The 23,616-nt window shown below is 33.6% G+C and overlaps 1 protein-coding gene and 1 long non-coding RNA gene across 4 annotated transcripts; one reads left to right on the top strand and one right to left on the bottom strand.

Moving 5' to 3' along the window:
• The first annotated feature begins 3,985 nt into the window (after positions 1-3,985).
• LOC132059057 (beta-glucosidase 42) lies at positions 3,986-23,310 on the top strand. The gene is made up of 13 exons (XM_059451541.1): positions 3,986-4,268; positions 4,975-5,041; positions 5,107-5,165; positions 5,835-5,910; positions 17,254-17,328; positions 17,649-17,721; positions 18,382-18,607; positions 19,353-19,468; positions 20,313-20,527; positions 20,635-20,669; positions 20,751-20,853; positions 22,139-22,247; positions 22,878-23,310. Exons 1-13 carry the CDS (start codon positions 4,104-4,106, stop codon positions 23,071-23,073), a joined length of 1,515 nt encoding a protein of 504 aa, XP_059307524.1. The 5' UTR covers positions 3,986-4,103; the 3' UTR covers positions 23,074-23,310.
• Positions 7,556-11,053, bottom strand: LOC132059058 (uncharacterized). 3 transcript variants are annotated; one of them, XR_009415493.1, is made up of 4 exons: positions 8,900-11,053; positions 8,402-8,548; positions 8,152-8,241; positions 7,556-8,044 (listed from the first exon to the last, which is right to left on the bottom strand). It is a non-coding gene; the product is annotated as an uncharacterized LOC132059058 (long non-coding RNA). The 3 variants fall into 3 exon arrangements; XR_009415491.1 differs by having other exon boundaries at positions 8,152-8,548; XR_009415492.1 differs by having other exon boundaries at positions 8,152-8,517.
• Positions 23,311-23,616: the final 306 nt, after the last annotated feature.

The raw sequence follows: 23,616 nt of genomic DNA, 5'->3' as shown, positions 1-23,616 counted from the left end.
TTTCACACACAGATTCTGTGCGTGAAAGAGAGTACTTTTTTTTTCTTTTTCTTTTTTATCTTTTAAGCTTATCAAAATCACGTTTTTTTCATACTTTGAGCAAAGATTAGTCATGTTTTAAAACCCCAAAATATCAATATTTTATATAGAATTTAATATTTTTATATAGAATTTAATATATAACGTCAATAAACGTAAATTACATCAAGTATACCTAAACGTTTGGATTGTCGTTTTAGGGGTTGTAAAATGCCCCGAAGTAAATTTTATTTGCTTGGAAACTTATCATCTTTAGATCTAAGTGTCATATTTTATAAGGTTTTGATTTAAGTGTTTTGAAATAAAAATATTATATTCAAAAATAATTTATCCAATACGAGATGTTCAACCAAGATATAATATATCTCATTTAATGCTCCCACAAAGGTTTGATCCCATGTTGTTGGCATAAAAAAGAAGTAACTAAAAAAGAGAGGCTAAACCACCAATTCAATTGATGAATGCAATAAAGTAGACACTTTTTAGTTTTTATAATATTCACTAATGCTATCTAACTCGTTTTCATAAATTGCATTTCGAACCTCGAAATTGACATTCAGAACATCATCACCACGAGATTTTCATCTTGAAATCTACTTTTTATCATCAAATTTTCACCAAGCAAAAATAAAAATTGTGTACCAATTTAGGGGAAAATTCAAATTGAATGGGATAATGGGCGTTTTTTGAAAAATCGGCTTGGCTATGGCAATTTGCCCGGCTAGATCTCGAAAAAAATACCCTAGGTCAAAAAAAAAAAAAAAAAATCTCGTAAATCGAACATCCGAGCGCAAAGTTATGACCATTTAAAGTTTCAACAATTTACAACTAGTTTTCTACCTATGCTCTTGTCCTTATTTTTTATTTACGTGATGTAATGAGCCGATATTATTGTACGCTAAAAAAAATATTAAGTTCTATATAAAATATTTATATTCCGACGTCTTGAAACATGACTAATCTTCGGTCAAAGTACAAAAAGAAAGCTTAAAGATAATAAGTTTCCAAACTTACTTCGAGGCACTTTACAACCCCTAAAACGACGATCCAAACATATATGTATAATTGATGTAATAAACCGATATTATTTTATGCTAAAAAAATATGAAGTTCTATATAAAATATTTATATTCCGGTGTTTTGAAACATAGCTAATCTTCAGTCAAAGTACGGAGAAAAGCTTAATTTTGAGTTTGATTTCCAAAGAACAAAGATGACAAGTTTCCAAGCAAACAAAACTTATGACAAGTTTCCAAGCAAACAAAACTTACTTCGGGGCACTTTACAACCCCTAAAACGACGATCCAAATGTTTAGGTATACTTGATGTAATGAGCCGACGTTATTGTACGCAAAAAAATATACTAAGTTCTATATAAAATATTGATATTTTAGGGTTTTGAAATATGACTAATCTTTACCCAAAGTATTGAAAAAACGTGATTTTGATAGCTTAAAAAAAGAAAAAAAAAGTATCCTCTTTCACGCACAGAGTCTGTGCATGAAAGTACATGTTGAAGCCTAGTTTGATTTTTTTTTTTAAAAGAGTTAGTTTAGTCCCAAAAGTTATTTTTTAGGTTAAAAAAGTTCCGGGCTCTTTAATTAGGGATAATTTAGTTAGATTATTTATTTTTATCTAGGAATTAATATTTTCTTAAGGGATATGTAAATGGCTAAATTTTTTGTTTGTTTGTTTTTGGAATCCGGAGAGAGTTTTCGTTATAGAGCACCACTAGCGGAGAGCAAGGAGTGAATGACGTCTTCCCTATAAATACGAGTTCACCAAAATAAAATTATTGCGCAATGACGTCGTCAAAAAAGAGAAAGTTAGTCCGTCCTTCCTTTGAAACTAAGGATGATTCGGTTTCCCCTCCACAACCAAAGAGAGAAAAAGATTGCAAGAAAAATGACATCTAAGAAACGCAAACTCGTGTGACCATCTTCAATGCCCAACCTAGGGTTTCCACTACTCCGTCGATGATTTCCACTGCTCCGTTAGCGGTTTCTAATGCTTCGTTGACGGTTTTGACTACTCCGTTGGCAGTTTTCACTGCTCTGCCGACGGTATCTACTTCTTTGTCAACGATTTTTACTGCTCCATCGACGATTTCACTGCTTCATCGGCGATTTTCACTGCTCTGTCGACAGTATCTACTTCTCTGTCGGCAGTTTTTACTACTCCGTCAACGGTTTCCACTGCTCCATCTGCGGTTTCCATGACTCGGTCGGCGGTTTCCACTGCTCCGTCGGCTATTTTCACTGCTCCGACCTGAGTTCTTCGATGCTTCACCATCGGTTTATACTACTCCGATAGGTCTGAATACTTCACGTCGGTTTCTACTACTCCGGCAGGGGGTTTAAATACTTCACCGTCGATTTTCCTTGCTCTGACGGGTCTGAATAATTCACCGGCAGTTTCTTCTACTCCGGCAGCGTTTCTAAAAAGAACCGATACTTCACCTAGGGTTCACTCTACAACTTCGCTATTATTACATAACTAGTCATTAGTACGTGTTTATAGTTTATAACTTTATATACAAAAAGTAGTAATCACATTTTTTAATATATAACTTGAGGTTCTTTCAAATTAATAAAATATTAGCCATTTGTTGCTATATAATACATTGATTCTTGTTGTCGAAAATCTTATTGGTAGATATCAAGATGTAATTAGTTTATTCAAAGTTCTAAAATATTAGCCAAAGTTCACTATTGTATAAAGAAAATGAATTTTTCTATATATTAATTGTAACTTTGTGATACCTATAATAATTTTTAGTTGTTATAAGAAAACTTTTGTTGAAGAATAAAAATTAACTATAACTTGAAATATTGAAATAAAAATTCGATAATATGGAAAGAATATTTAATGCATTACTATGTCACTATACAAGAAAATTATAAATCTTTACATTAAAAAGACTTGGAAATGACATTTAATTATATACAATATATAATTTTTCTAAATATCATAAATAAAAGGTATTATTTTTTAGATTTTAGTTTGAGTTATTAAAATGAGTGAGTAAATTATGCTAAGTTTTTATTTCTCACTAATTAGCAGATATATCTATCTCGTTGGTTTTGATTTTCCTTCTTCCCATACATCTGATCTCCCTTTTCCTGTTCATAATGGTTTTATATTCCGTTTTATGCTTAACTATTCTGAATGAATTATTTTTATTTATCCATTAAAACAATTGTTTGAATGAATTAATCCTTAAAGAATAAAATCATAGCTTTACATCTAAAAAAGTTAAAAGAGTGAATTTTGAAAACATAAATGAATTTTGTTTAAAATATTTATGAAATCTTATAAATTTTTGACTTAGGCCACTGGTTGTACAACTTTTAACAAAAAGAAAGTAAATTCCACGTACTACTATTTTTTGAGGATCTTTATAAACTTCACTATTATAAAATGTTTTTATTTATAAAAAGTCCATAATCACGAAAACTTTGAAACTTCTATCAAAGACATGACAAGAAAAGGAAAAACAAAGAGAAAAGGTTCAATTGATCAAAATAAAATTATGATGACGTAGTAAATGTTTAATTAGATATTTCAGATCTAAATTTTGAGTATAATTGTCTTTATTAAAAGTCATTTATTTTAATATCAGACTTTTTGAATTTAATTTGGTTTCAGTTTTGGTATAAATTCAAATTTAATAAAGGGCAAACTGTCAAAAATACGCCTCTACTTTGAAAAAAGAGTTAAAAATATTCTCCGAACTTATTTTGGATCAAAAATACCCCTCTCATCCTTAAAGTTTTCAAATATACCCCTATCCTGACAGAAAATATTTCCCAAAATAACATGAAATTATTTTTTAAATTCATTCTATCATTTAAATTCGATCCAACTAAATAATAACCTATAAATTCCCCTTATTCCGCCCAATTGCTTCATACTCTGGACATTTGTCTATGGACCCCTTAGACCACCGCATTCTCTCACTCACTCATGAGTCATGACTACATAGATTTCACACTTCACTTCCATTTTTCTATAGTTCAATTTTGTTGCAAATCATTTCTTCCATTTAGAAACATATAACATAAATGGAAACAAATTCAAGTGTAAAATCAAGAAAGCTAATAATGGGTTTAGAGAAAAAGAAAGCAATAGAGAAAGAATGGAACAATATTTATAGCTCTAAGCACCAACTCTCTTGTGCTGACTTCCCTTCTCACTTTGTCTTTGGTGTTGCCACTTCTGCTTATCAGGTTTCTTCCATTTGACTATATAGCTTCAATAATCCAGTACTTTTAACACATAGTTTTATTGGGAAAATAACACTCTATCTCTATCTGGAGAAAATATTTACCCGAAATGGCCCCTTTATACATTATTATAGTATACTGTTGTATATCGTGTGAATAAACAAATGGCCCTTTTATATAAAAACTTTTATACAAGGCATTATCTATGCAGATGTAAATTAAAAATATGGCTATGTGGATTTAATATTTTATGCTGGATTGTATATTTTTGAAACTATCCGTAATTTTATTCATTAAAATAGTTGTACTACTTATTTAATATTTGCTAGTACTTAGTTTATTGAATTCATGTCTTGTTAAAATTTGCAGTGATGACTTTTTTAGTTTCTAATCAAAATAGGTTTCGTACTATTATAAATAAGCGTGTTACTGGCTATTTTCATGTGTAGTAGAGGACAATTTGGAGATCATTCAAAGATTTATGAGAGTCTGAATAAAATATTTTCTTTCAAAAACAAGAAATAATAGATTTGAACCCATACTTTTAAAAATACTATAGGTTCAATGTTAAAATTTTAAAGGTTGAACCCATGAAACTTAAATCCTGGATTCACCTATGCTCCTCCTATCAATTTTTTTGGGGCAGTGTTTTATTTTATCTCCCATTTTGTAATATTTTTTCTTTTTGAATTTTGGTATATGGAAAAAGGTTGAAGGTGGAAGCAAAGAGGGAGGAAGGGGTCCTAGCATATGGGATTCTTTTTCACATATTCAAGGTAAAAATGGTCAATTCTCTCTGCTTGTACTTTTTCTTTTTTCATTGAAGTTTTGTTTTTGTTAGGCAAAATATGTGATGGAAGCACCGGGAATGTGGCTGTTGATCAGTATCATCGCTACAAGGTAGCCGTTTCTCTTTTTAATTTATATTTTTTTTAGTCAATTTTAGTATTAAAAACTTATTTGGATGGTTGTTACATATTGTATTGTATCGTATTCTTACTTTAAATACAATGTTTGTTTTGATTGTTACTTAAATATTTGTTGAATCGCATGGTTAAATCCATCATAAAAGTCTCATTTTATGTAACGACCGATTTGGTGTGGTCGCATCGTTACCTTATCTTTTTCTTCTCATTTTTCCTTTGCTTATTATTTAATAATTTTATATTATCCTTTGCCCTACGCTTTCATAATCCCATACTCTACTTTTCTTTATAATATTGTAAGTTTATTCTTCAAATTGTTGATGTGTGGTATTATGTAACGACGGGAACGATATAATCTATCCAAATGTTGCATTCATCAAACCAAGACAGTGCCATACAATACAATACAAAATGTTACGAAACGATATGCAACAACCATCCAAATAAGCTAACAAAACAATATAATTTGGAATTGGGATTGGAAAAGTTTACTTTCTTTTGAACCTTATGTTTGCCTTGTGGGTGGTGTCGAAAAAGATAAATACTTTGTGTTTTGCTATTGCTTTTGTTGATATACTTTGTTCTTATTCATGGCAGTGATTTTTTGCTTTTTTGTGTTTAATTTTGTTCTTTTAAAATACAGGAAGATATTGAGCTCATATCCAAGATGGGATTTAAGGCTTATCGTTTTTCAATATCGTGGAGTCGTATCTTTCCTGGTATTAAGTTTTTCATTTTTTTTATAACCGTGGTGTCGAGGCTAGCTGTGCAAAGTTTCAATTATTGATTGCAAGTTTGAGAAAACTTGTTTCCTTTCTTAAATTTTATATCCAGTTAAACAGTGCAAACATTCTAGCTTTTTCATTTTGGTTGTGAGCAATCTCTGTTGATATCAACTGCTCTCCCAGGTAAAGACAACTTTCTTTGTGGTATAGATTAAGAAAAAAAAAAAAAAAAAAAAAAAAACATTAGCTCTAGGAGACTACCTTCTTCATTTCCAATTTAAGTTCATAATGGAGGTAGTCTATATGAATTTTGTAAGAAGACACTTGTCATTTTCAAAAGTTAAAAGAATATGAAATGATCTAAAAAGGAAATGGTGATGGTTAAATCTGAAAGTTTTCCTGGAATAAGCTGGTCCTAAATGGTGTAGGAAATGCACATTTATAACAAAGATAAATGCATAAGGTGCTTTTCGTTTGGTGATGTCGATGGAGTAACAATGTCTAAATAATCAAACCCTAAATGTCTTCAGTATATATCGAGTTTAGAGACTTAGATATGCATTAACATGAGAAGGATAAGAAAGAAAAGGCAAAGAATCTACTGTCAAAAAAATACATTTTTTTTTCTTATCTGTCAAAAAAGAAGGCAAGGAATATGAAGGATTCACTTCCAGTGTACCACAGGAATTACAATCATATTAGGCTGCAGGAATTTTTATTTTCTGGATAAGAAAAACATCACCAAGGACGTGCTGATGTATGCAAAAATAATTTAGTAATGTACGGGGCTTCTGAAATCCCTAAAGACTGTTGTGGCCTAAAAGGAGTTCGTTGACAACTTAACAATACTAAAAGGAAGGTGCGTTTTTCACTTGGTTAGTAATGAGAGAGGTGATCTTGACGGCTGAGAATTTGAGGAAGAGGAAGATTACTTGCGTCAGCTGGTGCGTCATGTGTAAGTGCTTGGGGAAAGATGTGGATCACCTCCTTCTACATTGTCGAGCAGTTTTGATATGTTTTGGTATACATTGGGTGATATGTTTTGTTATACATTGGGTGAGGCTGGACACTGTGAAAGAATTGTTGTTCAGCTGGAGCAGTGGAAGATGGAGGAAACACAAGGCATAGAAGGTTTCTCTACAGTTCAAGATATACTACATATATACAGCTCATCTTATTGTCGAGTTCATTTACGGAGGGATCATGTCTTGTGTTATGTACTTGATGAATTAAGTTTGAAAATGAAATAAAACCATTTCCGAATGATTTCCTGTATTTGACTGTAATACTCGTGATCCCATGACGCCATAGTGGATTTTCCCTTTTTTCAAATATAGCCTCGTTATTATTCCTCGTCCATGTTAAATTCTCAAATTAGTGCCATGTTACACTGCAATTGATAAATACAACTAGATGGCCCTGGCCCGTGCCCGTGCACACCACGGGCAATATGCCCGACATTGCCAAAAGGTTCAATGCCGAAAAAGTAATTTATACTTGTTACCATTGTTTATCAAGATTAAATGTTTACAACATATTAATGCTCCACTATATAATCGCGTATTGAGGAACAAAATTTTACAACATATCCAAAGATTAAGAAATACTATGTTGCAACATATGTACATTCTTAGGCTGCTTCCCACATATTTACAAAGTGGCAAAAAAAAAATGCATTCGTTTTGAAAGTCTATCATTCCAAGCCTTCTTTTGTTGCAGTATACAACAAAAATATTAGAACCTGCAATTACAAAACTTAAGCAATGCTAAGAAGTAAACGCAGGAGGAGAAAATAAGAGCAAGAACATAGGCTAAAAGCAATCTTTTCAATTCAACAGAGTTGACATTGCCTCTTGATTATGAACCACTAAAGCAGCCAAAACAATACCTTTCGCCTACTTTTTCACAACCTCTCACGTATGAAACACTAAAGCAGCCAAGCACCACCTTTCGCCTACTTGTCCACAACCTGGACAGAGCAGTTAGTTTTGGAGTTCTTAATATTTTGTGGAACCATCTCTTTGCCCAATTCCCAAGTTATATAACATGCAAACGCTTCAAGGTAAGTGTAGAAATAATATTTCTAGTTGCAGAAAGTCCTATATCTCTCAGCTTCTTCATCTTCCAGCTGTAACTAACAACTATAAATTTCCTACTTGAACAATTAAATTTCTAGAGTAATTAAAAAAACAGCAAGCTGAACATTGCATTAACTCAAGCACGACCACTTCATACCATGAAATTAAAAACAGTTGCAGAAGATCATAAATTTATCTATATATTCCTTGTTTGAGATGATGACCAAAAGCATTGCCTGGAGGTCCGCTGGAAAGTGAAAAACAGAATGAAAAGAGTAACGGAAGGTAGTCTCCTCTTATCTTCATACAGTAAAACTAATGTAACATAGCATAAGCATTCTGGAAGGTAAGACTCCTTCGGTCGCACCTTCAATCGAAAAAACAAAGACTAAAGCATAACGCAATACCTCAAAGTCTTTATATTATGGCAGACAATATAAATTGAAAATAATAGTAGCAATCTACAAATCTTCCCACTTGCAGAGCTTTCTCCTAAAATCTCTACAGTTCTTGTATTTCCCATCTGTTTTGCAGCATTAGCTAGGTGAGAGAACCTGTAGTGCACCATCACAAAATTGTGACAGCTCGGCTTTTATTTAGATGGAAATATGGAAAATAAGATGAGACACCTCTAGTGCACAATATGTAGAGAAGACATCAAAAGAGCTTACAGTAAAAGTCCGCAAGACATATATAAAATAATAAGCAGTGACAGTCACTCTTGCTTCAAAACTTGGAAAGGAAATTACCAAGCTTTCCATGATTTGACAAACTTAAAACAGTGCACAGAAAACTGTAGCGCTCGATGAAGAAAAAGCTTTTCTAGTTCAGGCAACAAAAACTTGTATTTTGAGATGAAGAAAATCAATAATTAGCAAATATGAAAAAAGCATAGTATGACATACCGTGAAGGTCATCTCTACCTGAGAATCACCGAAGTTCGGCACATAAAAGGTGCTCAAATTGGTATTCTCATGATTCTTTCCTTCATGACTTCAGATTGTATCGGCTAAATTTTTCAATTGTTGGACAGAATGTCGACCAATAAAATGTGAGACTCCCACTATATAGGTCAAGTTTAGGATTAATAAAATGCCTCAACTATAGCATTCTATCATATTTGGAAGTGGATTTTGTGGCAGGTGGCTCCGTCGAACAACAGTGTTAAACATGCATTAAAGTTCAATACATTTGATACTCCAATCTACCAAAAGTCAGAAATCATATCTTCCTCCCCTAGTACTGTAGCAGTAGTATCACAATCTTTGAGGCATAGGGTTCGAACTATCTGCAATAGTCTTGTTGCTGGATAGAAGAGACCCAGAGAGTTTACGTATCAACTCTCACCATGAAATGTTTTAGCTTTAGTTTATTAAAATGTCAAATGCAGATGGTGCACTACTGAACATGAATGTGTTGCTCAACTGTAATTAACTGTTTCACCAGAACACAAAAAATTGTAAGCATGTCATGAGAGTTTTCAATGACTAACTCATCTTTTTGGCATTAGTCAGAACAACTAATTCAGTATACTGGTTTCTTTAGTCTGCATTCAGTAATACTAACTTCTAGTGCAAAATGAATCTGAAAGAGCAACTACAATATTGTTAGCTCATTTAATGGTAATTTGCTAATATGATTCAGGTACAGACAGCATAACTGGCTGTTAACAAACATAATGAAACATTCATAGGAAGACTATTTCATTAACCATGACAGTTCTCCCTTACATTAACAAAAAGTTCAAATAACTTTTATCGTTAAAGATTGACAAATGGGTACTTTATTCTTCTATAATTAAAATTATTTCAGCATTGAATTTTTTTGAAACTGCACAGAAAATTTATATTAGACTTGTCACTTGGGAATGAGATACGATCAATAATTCAACTGTCGTACTTTTCTGTAAATAATTAGGAAAAGACTTAAACCAGAAACACAATTAGAGACAGGGAATGGAAAGTGATCAAAAATAAAGTGTCACTATTACTATGAAGATTTACGAAGAGAATGGTATACAACAGTAGTCTACAAAAGCAAAACCACATGCAAAATTTATATCTCCCAGTGGCCTGCACCAAATAACTTAATCAGTTATAAATAAAGAGATGTGCGAATTCTCTTTTTTGATCAAAAATGAGATGTAGGAATTCTCATGATTCCTTCCTTGACAATTTCAGATACTGTTGGCTAGCAGATGTTTAAAACTGCTTTGCTATTGCCATTAGAACATGTTGACCAGAGAAGAGTGAATTGGTCGTAAAGCTAACAACATTTAACTACTATATATTTTATATTTAAAAAGGAAATTAATAATAAGAACTTTCTTTCACCAGGTTGTTATTGCTCATAGACTATATTACTTTGAAATTACATAAATTGCAAGTACAACTCAACAGTATAAAAACAAATAGAACCAGGGTCACATGGAAAGCTTACACTCCCTCTGTTCCAATTTGTGTGATCTAGTTACTATTTGGAGAGTTGAAGATGTTGTATTTGAACACGATTTAATATTTAAACTATTTTGAATTGTTAACTATCGTAACTTATAGTACATTTTATTTAGTTTTTAAATATGTACATTTATTCGTACTATGGATCAGGTCACATAAAGTGGAACGGAAAGAGTAGTTCTTTTGTTTCTAGAAACTGGTACTATAAAAATTCTAAAAGTAAATGGAAAAAGTAGTTCTTTAGCGATTGAAAAAGATAAAATTGCCCACCTGAAATATAAAAAGGAAGAATATTATCTAGAGCTTCTATTTGCTTTTTGGCTCGATCATTTGCTGCAGCAATAACTGGCTATGAAAAAAATGCTATTCAGCTCCTTCAAATAATCCTCTTACAAATACAAAGAGAGAAGACTTGGTAAGAACTCAATTGTAGTTCACATTTACTCTATAAATTGACTGACATGTTATACGTGGGGATCAATGGCTTTATACTTCATTCCTCACCAAGACTTACCATCACCGTCAAGTATTGTCTCGAAGTAATGCAAGATTCTCTAATTCCCAGTTGTCCTGAGAGACATTTGAAAGATGCTAGAGGAACAGATATTAGCGCATTTACAAGTGGAATAAACACTACCCATCGAAATCAACACTGAAAATCCACTTACTACATCATAGATGGTAAGAAGATTGAGAATGCAATTTCTAAACTACCGAAACCTATGAAGAAATATTAGTAGACTTGTTACAACAAGAAACATAAAATCAGTACTCTCAAGATGTATTTTTTGATTTGAAGATCTTTGGAGAATACCATCAATACAAATACAAAATAAGAATAAATGCTCGATATTGAAGCTCTGTGACATATGTTGATGCCATTATACTACTCATATCCTACTGCTTTGGCGCAACTATGTTTTACTCTTAGAATGTATAGTCCATATGCTATCAAAAATAATACATTTGAGAAAATTGATTTATTGTGATTAAGGAAATCTTTAAATGAACTTAGTCATGACTCATTTCCATTACTTGTACTATCCATCAATGATGTCCATAATTTGTTTTCCTTCTATAGAGCAAAGAGTCAAACATATATAGAGCATAGGAAACAAAAGTAAAACATTCAGGCAAATCTCCACAATCTCTTATTCTGGCTGGATTCAGAATAAAGTTTCATAGACTAATACAGTAGATTGGCATAGCAGCACATATAGCATAACAAAAAGATCAAAACTCACAATATAAAGTAGCAAGCCGAAAATCATGTTCATGATGGTGTAGTCAGAGACAATGCTGTCTCCCTCTGTATGATTAAACAAATGAATCTTGACATGTACTTGATCTTTCTCTGAGCATTATCATCAAAAATATATACATGCAACTTCAGTGAAGGTCAATATTGCATACAACCAATTATGAATTCAAAAAGTACAATTAAGCAAATCAATACACAGTCCAAGTCGACATACACTCATAACAGAACAAACAAAGAGAAATGGGAAAAGCAAAATAAATATACAAGCAAACATAATACGCCAACCATAAATGTCACACATACACGTACCAATATTATATTTCATTAGAAGGGGAAAAAATGTATCTGATGAGAGGTGAATATTTTGTAGGACCTGTAAAAATAACATCCAAGAAAACTAATTCAGTTGTATGAGACATATAATCAAATACCTTATATGCTTTATATATATGCATAATTATGTTATAGTACTAAATCATAACATGAATATTGTATTACCCAAATTACTCGCAAGACCGATGCTTTCCAGAAACAGCTGCTAAAAAACTAAGAAACATACATGATATGAGGAATTTATACACCAATATACACTATTGTATAATATTATACATCATTATATTAAAACTATCTTCGTCTTCTTCCTTGTAGTTCCTATGAAATTTAACTCAAATTGAGCTCAACTACTTCAAATTTAAGTTTTGAAGTCGTCTTCATGTCTAGAATCAATTAGAACAAGACCCAATCACAATAACTAACAAACTCAAAAAACCCAAATATGAAATTTAACTGTTCAAATTACTTCACGTTTAAGTTTTGAACTCCTCTAAAACTTGTAATCCACCATTATCGAACAAGCTTAAATAAGTGAGTTTAAATTTCTATTTTAATTTATAGGAGACGTGATATATTCGAGTTTATTTCTCTATTTTTTGAGATGCTGAAGGATTTTCATAATTCAATTTCACATTCTGTGCACAAAACATCCTTATATCATTTAGGACAAGATTTCATACTACATTGGTTTGCAACTATCCAAGATCACGTCATCAAATGATGCCTTCATGGGCTTTAACTATTTGGGAACAATGAAAAACCGACAATTACCAAATCTATAAAGAGCAATGAAATGGGAAGAAGGAGAGAGTGAGATAGAGAAGAGGAGAATAACATGAGAGCTCTCGATTTTGAAAAAGGAAGGAAGAAGAGAGAAGAAAGTGACGAAGGTTAAGAGAGAAAAGGCCATAAATTATCTAAAATGGTCATTAACTATACACTTACCGATTCAACTATTCAAAAACTTATCAAATTTGATCTTCATCTATTTTTTATACAAATAACACACAAATCCATAAACCTCCATGAGATTAATGTTAAACCATTCCTCAAACCTGTCTCTCTCTCCCCGCTTCTTTTCCCTCAAGGTAGGAAGTTGAAATAAAACCCGAGTATGTTCTTTAACCTCATTAAAGGACTTTACCACTCAAATTCTTTGTTCTCTCTACATTGATTTAATTTATCTTTGTTTTTGATTTAAAAAACGTATCGATTTTTTAATTTTTTTAAAAAAAAAACCGAGTCCATCGATTTTGTAAAAAACAAAAAAAACCGAAAGAAAGAAATGTAGGAAGTTGAAATAAAACCCGAGTATGTTCCTTGGCATTAAAGGGCTTTACCACTAGACCACTGATATTCTTTGTTCATATACTTACATTGAAATTTATATAAAAAATAGACGGAGATCGAAATTTAATAAGTTTTTTTGGCTTTAAAAAATCGATGGAGATCGGTTTTCAAAGTATAAGACGACAAATATTTGTTCTCGATTTTGGAAGAAGGAAGATGGAAGAAGGAAGATAGAAGAAGTAAGAGAGGGAAGTTAACCATGGTTAAAACAAATTATACGTGTCAAAAATTCACAAAGTTATGCGGGGTGGGCATACTTTTAATGGGCAAACTTTAAATTTTGGACTGACGCATAACCACGCGCGGGAATTATCAAAGTTATCTTTGCTATGCGCGACCCGCGTACTTAAAGTCTTTATGCACAAGGCCCACAAGGCATAAGTATCCTTCCAGCCGGCAAACTTTGGTAATTCCTTAACAAAAGTATGCCGGTCCCGCATGCTTGCTTGCGAATTTTTTTTAAAATTTTGATCGCGCGTGGGTTCGAACTCAACTTATGGGTGTTAGCCGAAGGGCAAATTTTAAAGATTTCAAATATGAGGGGTAAAATTTAAAGACCACCCCAAACGAAGGGCACTCCGCGCAAAAAAATGAATTAAATGCTCCACCGGGCCATACTGGATGGTAATCTTCAGGACTGGATCTTAATCCGTTCAAATTTGGCGTCCAATAAGTTACAGCTCATTTGTTTACAATTATAAATATCTCAATACTCATTTCATCACAAAAATTAAGTAGCTTCGTCTAATCTTAGCGTAAAAAAAAAGCAGTAATAGTCCTCTATCATTTCGTTTTATTTTCATGGAGAACATAAACATGAATATTGTATCAATCGAAAAATTGGGTGCTGAGGCGGCTATTGTTATTGCTGTCGTGGTGATCTTGTATGTACTGTATAAAGTATTTTTGAACCGCAACCCCAGGCTAGATCACCAAAATGCCGATATTGGCCACAACCAGGATGAAATTGAGCTAAAGGACGCTACTGGAGTTTCAGATGGAATTGAGCTAAAGGTCGTTATTGGAGTTTCAGATGGAATTGAGCTAAAGGACGCTACTGGAGTTTCAGATGGAATTGAGCTAAAGGACGCTACTGGAGTTTCAAAGGTTTGAGAGGAGGCTGCTGGGCACAGTGGCAAGGATTTTATGGCAGTGGAGACGTACTATGTTCAGTTTTCAATAGTATTATGTATGAGCATACTTAGTCCTTTTTTTTAATCTTGCATTTCCAATATTAAAATTGTGTGTTTATGCTGAAAATAAGTGTATTGTAACCTTTGAAGTATTTACAATATTAAAATTGTCTGTTTATCTTCTGAGACGTAACAGTTGACTTACAGTCACCATTCACTATCGATGTAAAAAGGTTTTAACGGAAAACTCAAGGATATATTTATATTTTATGTTTATATTTTATATAAATATAAATATATTTTATATTTATGTTTATATCATTATAATTATTATATTTCTATTTCTACTATTAATAAGTGAAGGTTTGGGTATGACGAAGGAACTTCCGTAATTGTAACTGTGATAAGACCCACTGATAATGATACACCTGTGGGCCTTTTAAGTCATCACGTGGTATTGCCAAAATTGCTTCTTGCCTCTCTCATTTGACTCACTCATACAGAGGCAAAATGGTAACTTGAATACTAAATATTTGTTTCCACTGATAATGAGGCATTATTTACTCTTTGAAATTGTGCAACCAATCCTTTCTTTCCCGTTTCTTCCTTGAGAAAAGAAGATAGGGTCTATGTTTCCGAATCCGTTCCATATCAATATTCATTCTTCATATCTCCTACCAGGGATAAAACAAGTTTGAGAAAACTTGTTTCCTTTCTTAAATTTTATATCCAGTCAAACAGTGCAAACATTCTAGCTTTTTCATTTTGGTTGTGAGCAATCTCTGTTGATATCAACTGCTCTCCCAGGTAAAGACAACTTTCTTTGTGGTATAGATTAAGAAAAAAAAAAAAAAAACATTAGCTCTAGGAGACTACCTTCTTCATTTCCAATTTAAGTTCATAATGGAGGTAGTCTATGTGAATTTTGTAAGAAGAAACTTGTCATTTTCAAAAGTTAAAAGAATATGAAATGATCTAAAAAGGAAATGGTGATGGTTAAATCTGAAAGTTTTCCTGGAATAAGCTGGTCCTAAATGGTGTAGGAAATGCACATTTATAACAAAGATAAATGCATAAGGTGCTTTTCGTTTGGTGATGTCGATGGAGTAACAATGTCTAAATAATCAAACCCTAAATGTCTTCAGTATATATCGAGTTTAGAGACTTAGATATGCATTAACATGAGAAGGATAAGAAAGAAAAGGCAAAGAATCTACTGTCAAAAAAATACATTTTTTTTTCTTATTTGTCAAAAAAGAAGGCAAGGAATATGAAGGATTCACTTCCAGTGTACCACAGGAATTACAATCATATTAGGCTGCAGGAATTTTTATTTTCTGGATAAGAAAAACATCACCAAGGACGTGCTGGTGTATGCAAAAATAATTTAGTAATGTACGGGGCTTCCGAAATCCCTAAAGACTAGAGGAGTTGTTGTGGCCTAAAAGGAGTTCGTTGACAACTTAACAATACTAAAAGGAAGGTGCGTTTTTCACTTGGTTAGTAATGAGAGAGGTGATCTTGACGGCTGAGAATTTGAGGAAGAGGAAGACTACTTGCGTCAGCTGGTGCGTCATGTGTAAGTGCTTGGGGAAAGATGTGGATCACCTCCTTCTACATTGTCGAGCAGTTTTGATATGTTTTGGTATACATTGGGTGATATGTTTTGTTATACATTGGGTGAGGCTGGACACTGTGAAAGAATTGTTGTTCAGCTCGAGCAGTGGAAGATGGAGGAAACACAAGGCATAGAAGGTTTCTCTACTTGCACATATGTGGGTCGTGTGAAGGGAGAGAAATAGGAGAGCTTTCGAAGGGGTGTAGATTGTGATTTTACACTGTTGAGGAATAGCCTTTCTTCCCTTATTTCTTTTTGGTACACCCATGAGGTTCCTTTATGCGTAGAAAAGTGGGTGTTGTTTGTAGAAATATCTCTATAAAGCTTTTTTACTTTTTTGTATACTGCTTGTATACGTAAATTTCATGCCCAAACATTCAATTAAACTTTTTTACTTTATCAAAAGACAACTTAGCAGGACAGCTCAAAAAGCATAGATTTCCGTATGAAGATGTCGTTGATCTATTATTCATTCCCTAAAGACTATTTTTATTCTCCTCAAACTAAGATTTTTCCATTTTGAAAGAGGATTGAAAAGTGTGCTAAAAATTTCTTGAGTTTTTTCAGTAACTTATAGTTATATATCTTGTGAGGCTAAGTTACTCGGACTCTCCTAAAATATCGTCGGGTGCGTGTCGGATCCTTCAAAAGTAGTGTATTTTAGGAGGATCCGACACGGGTGCGGCAATACTTTTGAAGAGTCCGAGTAACTTAGTTGTGAGGTGCAACTAGAGAGAGCAAACCAGTTCTTTGTTCTCTCAAGTCATAAATTATAAGGTCCTGACCTTGTTATTTTCTAATTAAACCATTTCTTGGGGAATTATGTAGTAAAATATCCGTGTTATAGGCTGACAGATTCAACCTACACTTATTATAGCTTGGGGCTTCAGTGATGCTGGATATCGTGCAACTTGGAGCACGTCAATTTCTTGCTTAATTTGTGTTATTCCATCTTTTAATGAATAAGAAATTCTACAGCCATTTACCATACCTACATTAGGTCACTACACGAGTTTTATGCCTGGTGGCAACTCTGATCTGATTTTTTGTGATATTAGTCACTGTAATATCTTGTAGTTTTTTTATAAGGTCTTCTCCACTTGTGTAGACGGCTTGCGGACCAAAATCAACCATGAAGGCATAAAGTACTACGATAACATTATTGATGCTCTTCTTGAAAAGGGTAAGATGTTATCCATAATATCAAGAATGCTTTTCTTCATTAAAGCAAATAATATGTGGCCTTTGGTTTTATGTATACAAATCTACCGGCTGTTTCTACTCTGTAAATGTAACAACGAAGTGAAGGTTTTATACTAACAACAACAACAACAACAAGCCCAGTATAATCCCACCATGTGGGGTCTGGGGAGGGTAGAGTGTACGCAAACCTAACCCCCACCTTGAAAGGTAGGGTGGCTGTTTCCGAAGTGAAGGTTTTATACTGATTAAAATATTTCCTGTTTTGTCCTTTAATGATGAGTTTTTGCCATGTTTTTCCAGGCATTGAGCCTTATAACATAACTCCCTTGAATCTTCAGGAATCTTGTGGAGGCTGGTTAGATGAACAAACTGTGTAAGCTCCAGTCCTTCAATTTTCGTCTGGTAATTAACCATTACAATCTTTTTATGCTTATAACAGAGTGGGTGGTGCATATGGAATTCTAATTCTGTATCATAAACTTTTTCGACATGATTTTTGGTATTATTAGATCCGATGGAACACTAATGTCTCGGTTTGCTGAAAATGCTGTAAAGTGAATGTACGGTACTGTGATCTTAGACCGAATTCCATATAACGTGTAGCATTTATGATTCTCTGAATCTGATTGAGCCTTTTGTTTAATTAATATATGTTAGTCATAGGTTTCTGAAGGAATATTATATGAGGATCTTCCGCTTCCAAGTAGTTCCTGATTGATGTGATTATGATTGTAATGTTCCTCTCTGTGAATGCCTATGAACTTGTGTGGGCATAAAAAACCAAGCACCTCATTATTTTTTCAGAATATCCATGGAGTTTTAGTTATATCTCCTGCTTATGAACTTTTGCCTTACCTAAACACTTGAGTTAGCTAGTCATTCTTTTAAATGTTTAGATTTCCTTTTGAAGAAGGCAGGCTTTTTCTTATTCAATTAAACTGCTAGTAAAGTTTGTTTATCCACGTTCCTTGTGGAATACTTTGTTGATAATAACCTCCTAACAACAGCTTGGCTTTTTGCGGCAAATATTTAGAAAATATTTTGCCATCTATGCAGAGACTTGCTTTGCTAGCTTTGGCAATAGAGTGAAGAAGTGGATTACAATTAATGAACCTCTTCAGACAGCTGTGAATGGATATTGTACTGGTATACATGCACCTGGAAAAAGTGAAAGTTCTTCTACTGAACCATTCTTGGTAGCACACAATCAGCTGTTGGCACATGCAGAAGCTGTTTCCATCTACAGAAATAAATTTAAGGTAGCCTTACAGTTCAAGAGTTACTCTTACTTCTCAGAAAATGTTATTTGAAATTCTTCCATTCAGAGTTCTCTATCTCACTGATATATTGACTTAACTGTTGTAGCTAAAGTTTCTGTGATTACTTTCTTTTCTACGTTATTCTATCCCGACTTACCCTCCGTAGAGAAAATGACAAAAATGATCCCTTTATGTTTGAGGATAGGTTAAAAAATAGTCCCTTAAGTATGTACTAAACACTTTTGGTCCCTTAAGTTTGCCCAAAGCTAACACCTTTAGTCAGTCAAATATTAACAATTTATGTTCGTTAGATTTGATGGAAACAATGGAAAAAAAGATTTAACCATAAACACCAACAAAATCTCATCAAATCCTAGAATATTCAACACTAAAAAGATTTAACCATATCAAATATTTTCACCAGGCTCTAGAAATAAATCAAAAATAGCAGAAACTACAAATATTGTACCTCTAAATCTGAATTCATACTAATTTCATTCTTTTTCATAGTTCCTGTCAAATCTAATAGGCAGAGTTCGGTAAATATTTGATGGAGACTAAAAGTGTTATCTTTTAGCAAAGTTGAAGGACCAAAACTTGTTAAGTGCATACTTAAGGGACTATTTTGAACCTACCCTCAAACATAAGGGGCTCTTTTGTCATTTCTCACCTCCGTAAGAAGTTGGGGATGTCACTTTTCTACTCTGTCGATTGGTGATGATATTGGCGGGTTTTATAATTACAGGATGAGCAAGGAGGGGAAATAGGCCTGGTGGTGGATTGTGAATGGCCTGAACCTTTATCAGATAATTTAGAGGACAAAGCTGCTGCAACAAGGCACCTTGATTTTCAGCTTGGATGGTACTTTTTGTTATGTCCGTCTTAGTCAGCCAAGAGTTATTGTTAGAAAGGATAGCTTAATGTGGAGAGACCCAACAAAATGCTAGCCCAGTCGGTCATAAGAACTGTATCTCAGAGATGGTCCAGATATCTGTTAGAATAGGTATTATCTGTTGCGTGAGGTACTAAACACTATGACTTGGGTAACAGTAATGATTTCGTAAAGAAGACAATTTGAATGGTGAATTTTGATTCATTGCTAAAGAGAGAATGTATTTTAAGTATTCATCTTTCATCTCAGGTCGAGCAGCTGAAAGCCTAACATATTTCAGTTACTTACCAAGAAAATTACCCAAAAAAGGGACTAAAATATTTCCACTTAAACTGAAAAATTTGATCATGAGCTACATTAATCTGTTCATCATCATTTTTGTGAATCAATTAGTGGGAGAAATAAATGTCTTGCTTAAAATCCATGAAATTGTGGACTCTTTCGTCAAGGCATTCGGAGGAAAGGTCACACTCACCCTCTTTATTGTGAGTTACTACTAAGTTTGATTCAGCTCCTTGAAACAACTTTATGCAATGATATGAAACTTAAATCTTCTTGAGGCTCTAGGCCTTGTTACTTCTAACTTTCTATGTATCTATCTGAAAATCTGGTACATATTATCTTTTAAACTATGTATATAGTCAATATAAGGTATCAACCGTCCACTTGCTCTTTTATGTTTGGGAGGCATATATCAAACACAGGAAAAGAAGGTTGCAAGTGTATAGTTGATTAGGCGCGATTTGTACCAGATAAAAGGGATTTTTCTTAATAATTTTAGTTTTCTGTAATTTCTAACCAAAATTCTAACAGGTACCTGGATCCAATATTTTTCGGAGATTATCCTGAAAGCATGCGTGAAAGACTTGGAGACAGGCTTCCAAAATTTTCACAGCGAGACAAGGAGTTGCTTAAACGTTCGTTGGACTTCAATGGTCTGAAACACTATACTTCAAGATTTGTTGGTCATGTAGCAAATAGTCGTGAAGAGAATGACTTCTATAAAATACAGGATGTAGAGATAATTGGTATGTGAGACCTAAACAACTTTTGTCATATGTTAGATTTTTCTAGTCCATAAACATGCGAGTACTTTCCTAAGTTAACTTATGTTTTTTTCTCTCTCTTTGTTTAGCTGAATGGGAAGGAGGAGAGGTGATCGGTGAGAAAGTATGGGTGATCTCTATTTTCCAGTTCCTTGGATGTATATATTGGACATCTCATATACTGAAAATGTGAAACTTCATGCAGGCGGCATCTTCATGGCTTTATATAGTTCCTTGGGGAATTCGGAAAGTTCTTAATTATATTGCAGAGAGATATGGCAATCCACCAGTCTATATCACTGAGAATGGTAATGCACAGGCTTATATCACCAGTTCTTAATTATATTGCAGAAAGATATGGCTTTTCACCCATCAAGAGGAGGTTCTTGTAAGGTGTAGTACATAGGTTTTCGTTGCTCTCTTTGCTCGGAATTCAGAGGTGTCGTCCAACTTGTCTAGCTTAATACAACTACTACTCTATATATGTATGTGTGTATGTTACTCGATCCCATAAATATTACTCCCTCCGCCCCAATTTATTTGAAGGTGTTTGACTGTGCACGGAGTTTAAGAATGAAAGAAAGACTTTTAAAACTTGTGGTCCAAATATGTCCGAGATGTTCGTGTGGCTATAAATCACCTCATTAAGGGTAAAATGAGAAGTTTAAAGTTAAATTGTTACTAAATATAGAAAGGTGTCATTCTTTTTGGGACCGACAACAAAGGTTAGAGTGTCACATAAATTGGGATGGAAGGAGTACTATCATTTAAGCTTTTTCAATACAATTTTAGACTGACGAAATTTTTTCATGCCTTTATGTAAAAAAAAATATCTTACTAAGAAACTTCCCTTTACTTAAAATTGGAAGGATCTTTTGAAGCAAAAGATTTATTAAAAAATATGACAATGTATCTGTAAACGAGACAATTTTGGGACATCCCATATTGGAAAGAGTGAATTTTCTTTAATGGAGGGAGTAATTATTTCTTTGTCTAACCATCCTTCATGGAGGGAAGGGGGTCAGTTTAATTTTTTTTTTTTTTGTTCTGAAAAAAAGAAGAAAAGAAAGCCAGTCGAGAGGCTTTTGAGTGTATAGCTCACCCGGTGTCAAAAGGCATGCGCTAAACTTGTCTGTTCTGGTGGTTTTGGCACTCTGCAAAATCTTTGCTTGCTGGTTTACATGATGAAATCGAGCATGATTTTCCACTGAATGCAGTACTTCAGTTTATGGTCAGAGCACTTTCGTTGTCATTCTTGTTTGGGGGAAGCAATGGTTCCTGGCTGGACAATCAAATGACTATGGCCTACCCTGCAATAACAATGTGCTATGAGGTCAAAACAGTGTAGTGAAAACAAATAAATTGTTGTTCTCTTGATAGGTTTTGACCTGTCAGCTGCTATTTGAGCTTGCCTAATGGACAAAACTTCCAACTGTTTAAATAACCGTGTGGCATGCCACATGAATTATGTTAAAGAATATTTTCATTTTCAAAACTTACTACTAACACTTTGATGAATGCTTGTGATAATTCAAACCAGATGATTACCCAATTCAGTTTTTTTTCTCTTGTAATTTCACTTTTCATGTTCAGGTATGGATGATGAAGACGAAGACACATCTCCTCTCCATGAGATGTTGGATGACGAATTGAGAATTTCTTACTTCAAGGCGTACCTTGCCGCTATTCATCAGGCAATCTTGTGCGTACTCTCACAAATCTGTGTTTAACAGGCCTCGTGTTATAAACATGTATTGACATCAACGTGCAATAATGATTATTGGTTGATTCCTGCCTATCTTAGTAGCTCATCAGAATATTCTCTTGGCTGCATTCTTTCAAACTTCTATTTGTCAATCATCCAAATTATAGGAATTACTTGCCTCTTGAAATATTCTGCTTCATTCAGTTTTAGCATTTTAGCCATTGATAGGAAAGCTTCAGCAAATATGAGATCTCCTACTCGTCTCATCTTAAACTCTTCTTTCCAGAAACAGTTGGCATCCGCTGTTGTTCCGGGTGTCAAAAGGAAAAAGTAGTTTAAGTTCTTGATAATGGTCCCTGCCAAAGTTTGGTTGGATGTACTTTACCTAGTCCAACTTTTTAGCACAACAAATGACTGGTATAATACAAGGAGAGCACAAGTTTTGATGCATGATATTTTTGCATTCACATCATAAATACTTGAACATTTGTGAATGGCTTCTGGATGCATAATTCTTATATTACGGGATCAATCAAATTTTGTTTTATATTTATCATTTGTCTGGATGGCTACGCCTTTGCCTACATTCTATACATATTAACAAAGACCTACATTTTGTCTCGACAGGGATGGTGCTAATGTGAGAGGTTATTTTGCGTGGTCATTGCTAGATAACTTCGAGTGGAATCTGGGTTATACAAAACGCTTTGGTTTGATATATGTGGACTTCAAGAATGGGCTAACACGGCATCTAAAATCTTCTGCTTACTGGTTCATGAGATTCTTGAAAGGTGGACAAGTAAAACATGGCAAAGAAGATTAGCTAACTTCTGGTGTTATGGAGTTAGCTTATGTATTTTCTCACTTATTCCTTTTCTGGTTTTCTAGTGACTATCACTGTACTCAGCTTGTAAGGCTTTTATATGGAAAACATTTTATCTTTCTTGTATTATAGGTGTAATAATAACTCTCCTTGTTTGGCTCAAGGTGCCTGGTAAAGGAATCTTGTGAACTCACTGTCTAATGGATTTATCTTATATGCATTGACAGTCCTAGGAAATGTCTGATACTGTATTTGTAGCAGTTGTTACTTATTAGAATTCCTTATGATGTGCAAGTGAAACAGGTTCTTGCGAATGGTAAAAGGGTGGTTGGATGTGGAGTCTGTTTTTATTTTACCGGAGGGGTTTGAGTTAGCTCCCCCGTCGTATTTCTCCCAAGATGAAAGAAAATATTGACAGTGTCTTTTCACAGCTATCGCCCTACTAAACATGTCCAAAATATAGTGACCTTTCTTATTCTGCGGTCCAGGGGTTTTCCTTTTTTTTTTTCATTTTTTTTTTTAAATTACCAACAAAAAAAAAGG

Source organism: Lycium ferocissimum, chromosome 6 (genome assembly GCF_029784015.1).
Source record: "Lycium ferocissimum isolate CSIRO_LF1 chromosome 6, AGI_CSIRO_Lferr_CH_V1, whole genome shotgun sequence".
NCBI lineage: Eukaryota > Viridiplantae > Streptophyta > Magnoliopsida > Solanales > Solanaceae > Lycium > Lycium ferocissimum.
The sequence above is the reverse complement of the archived record's forward strand: the minus strand, read 5'-3'. Positions and strand labels throughout refer to the sequence as shown.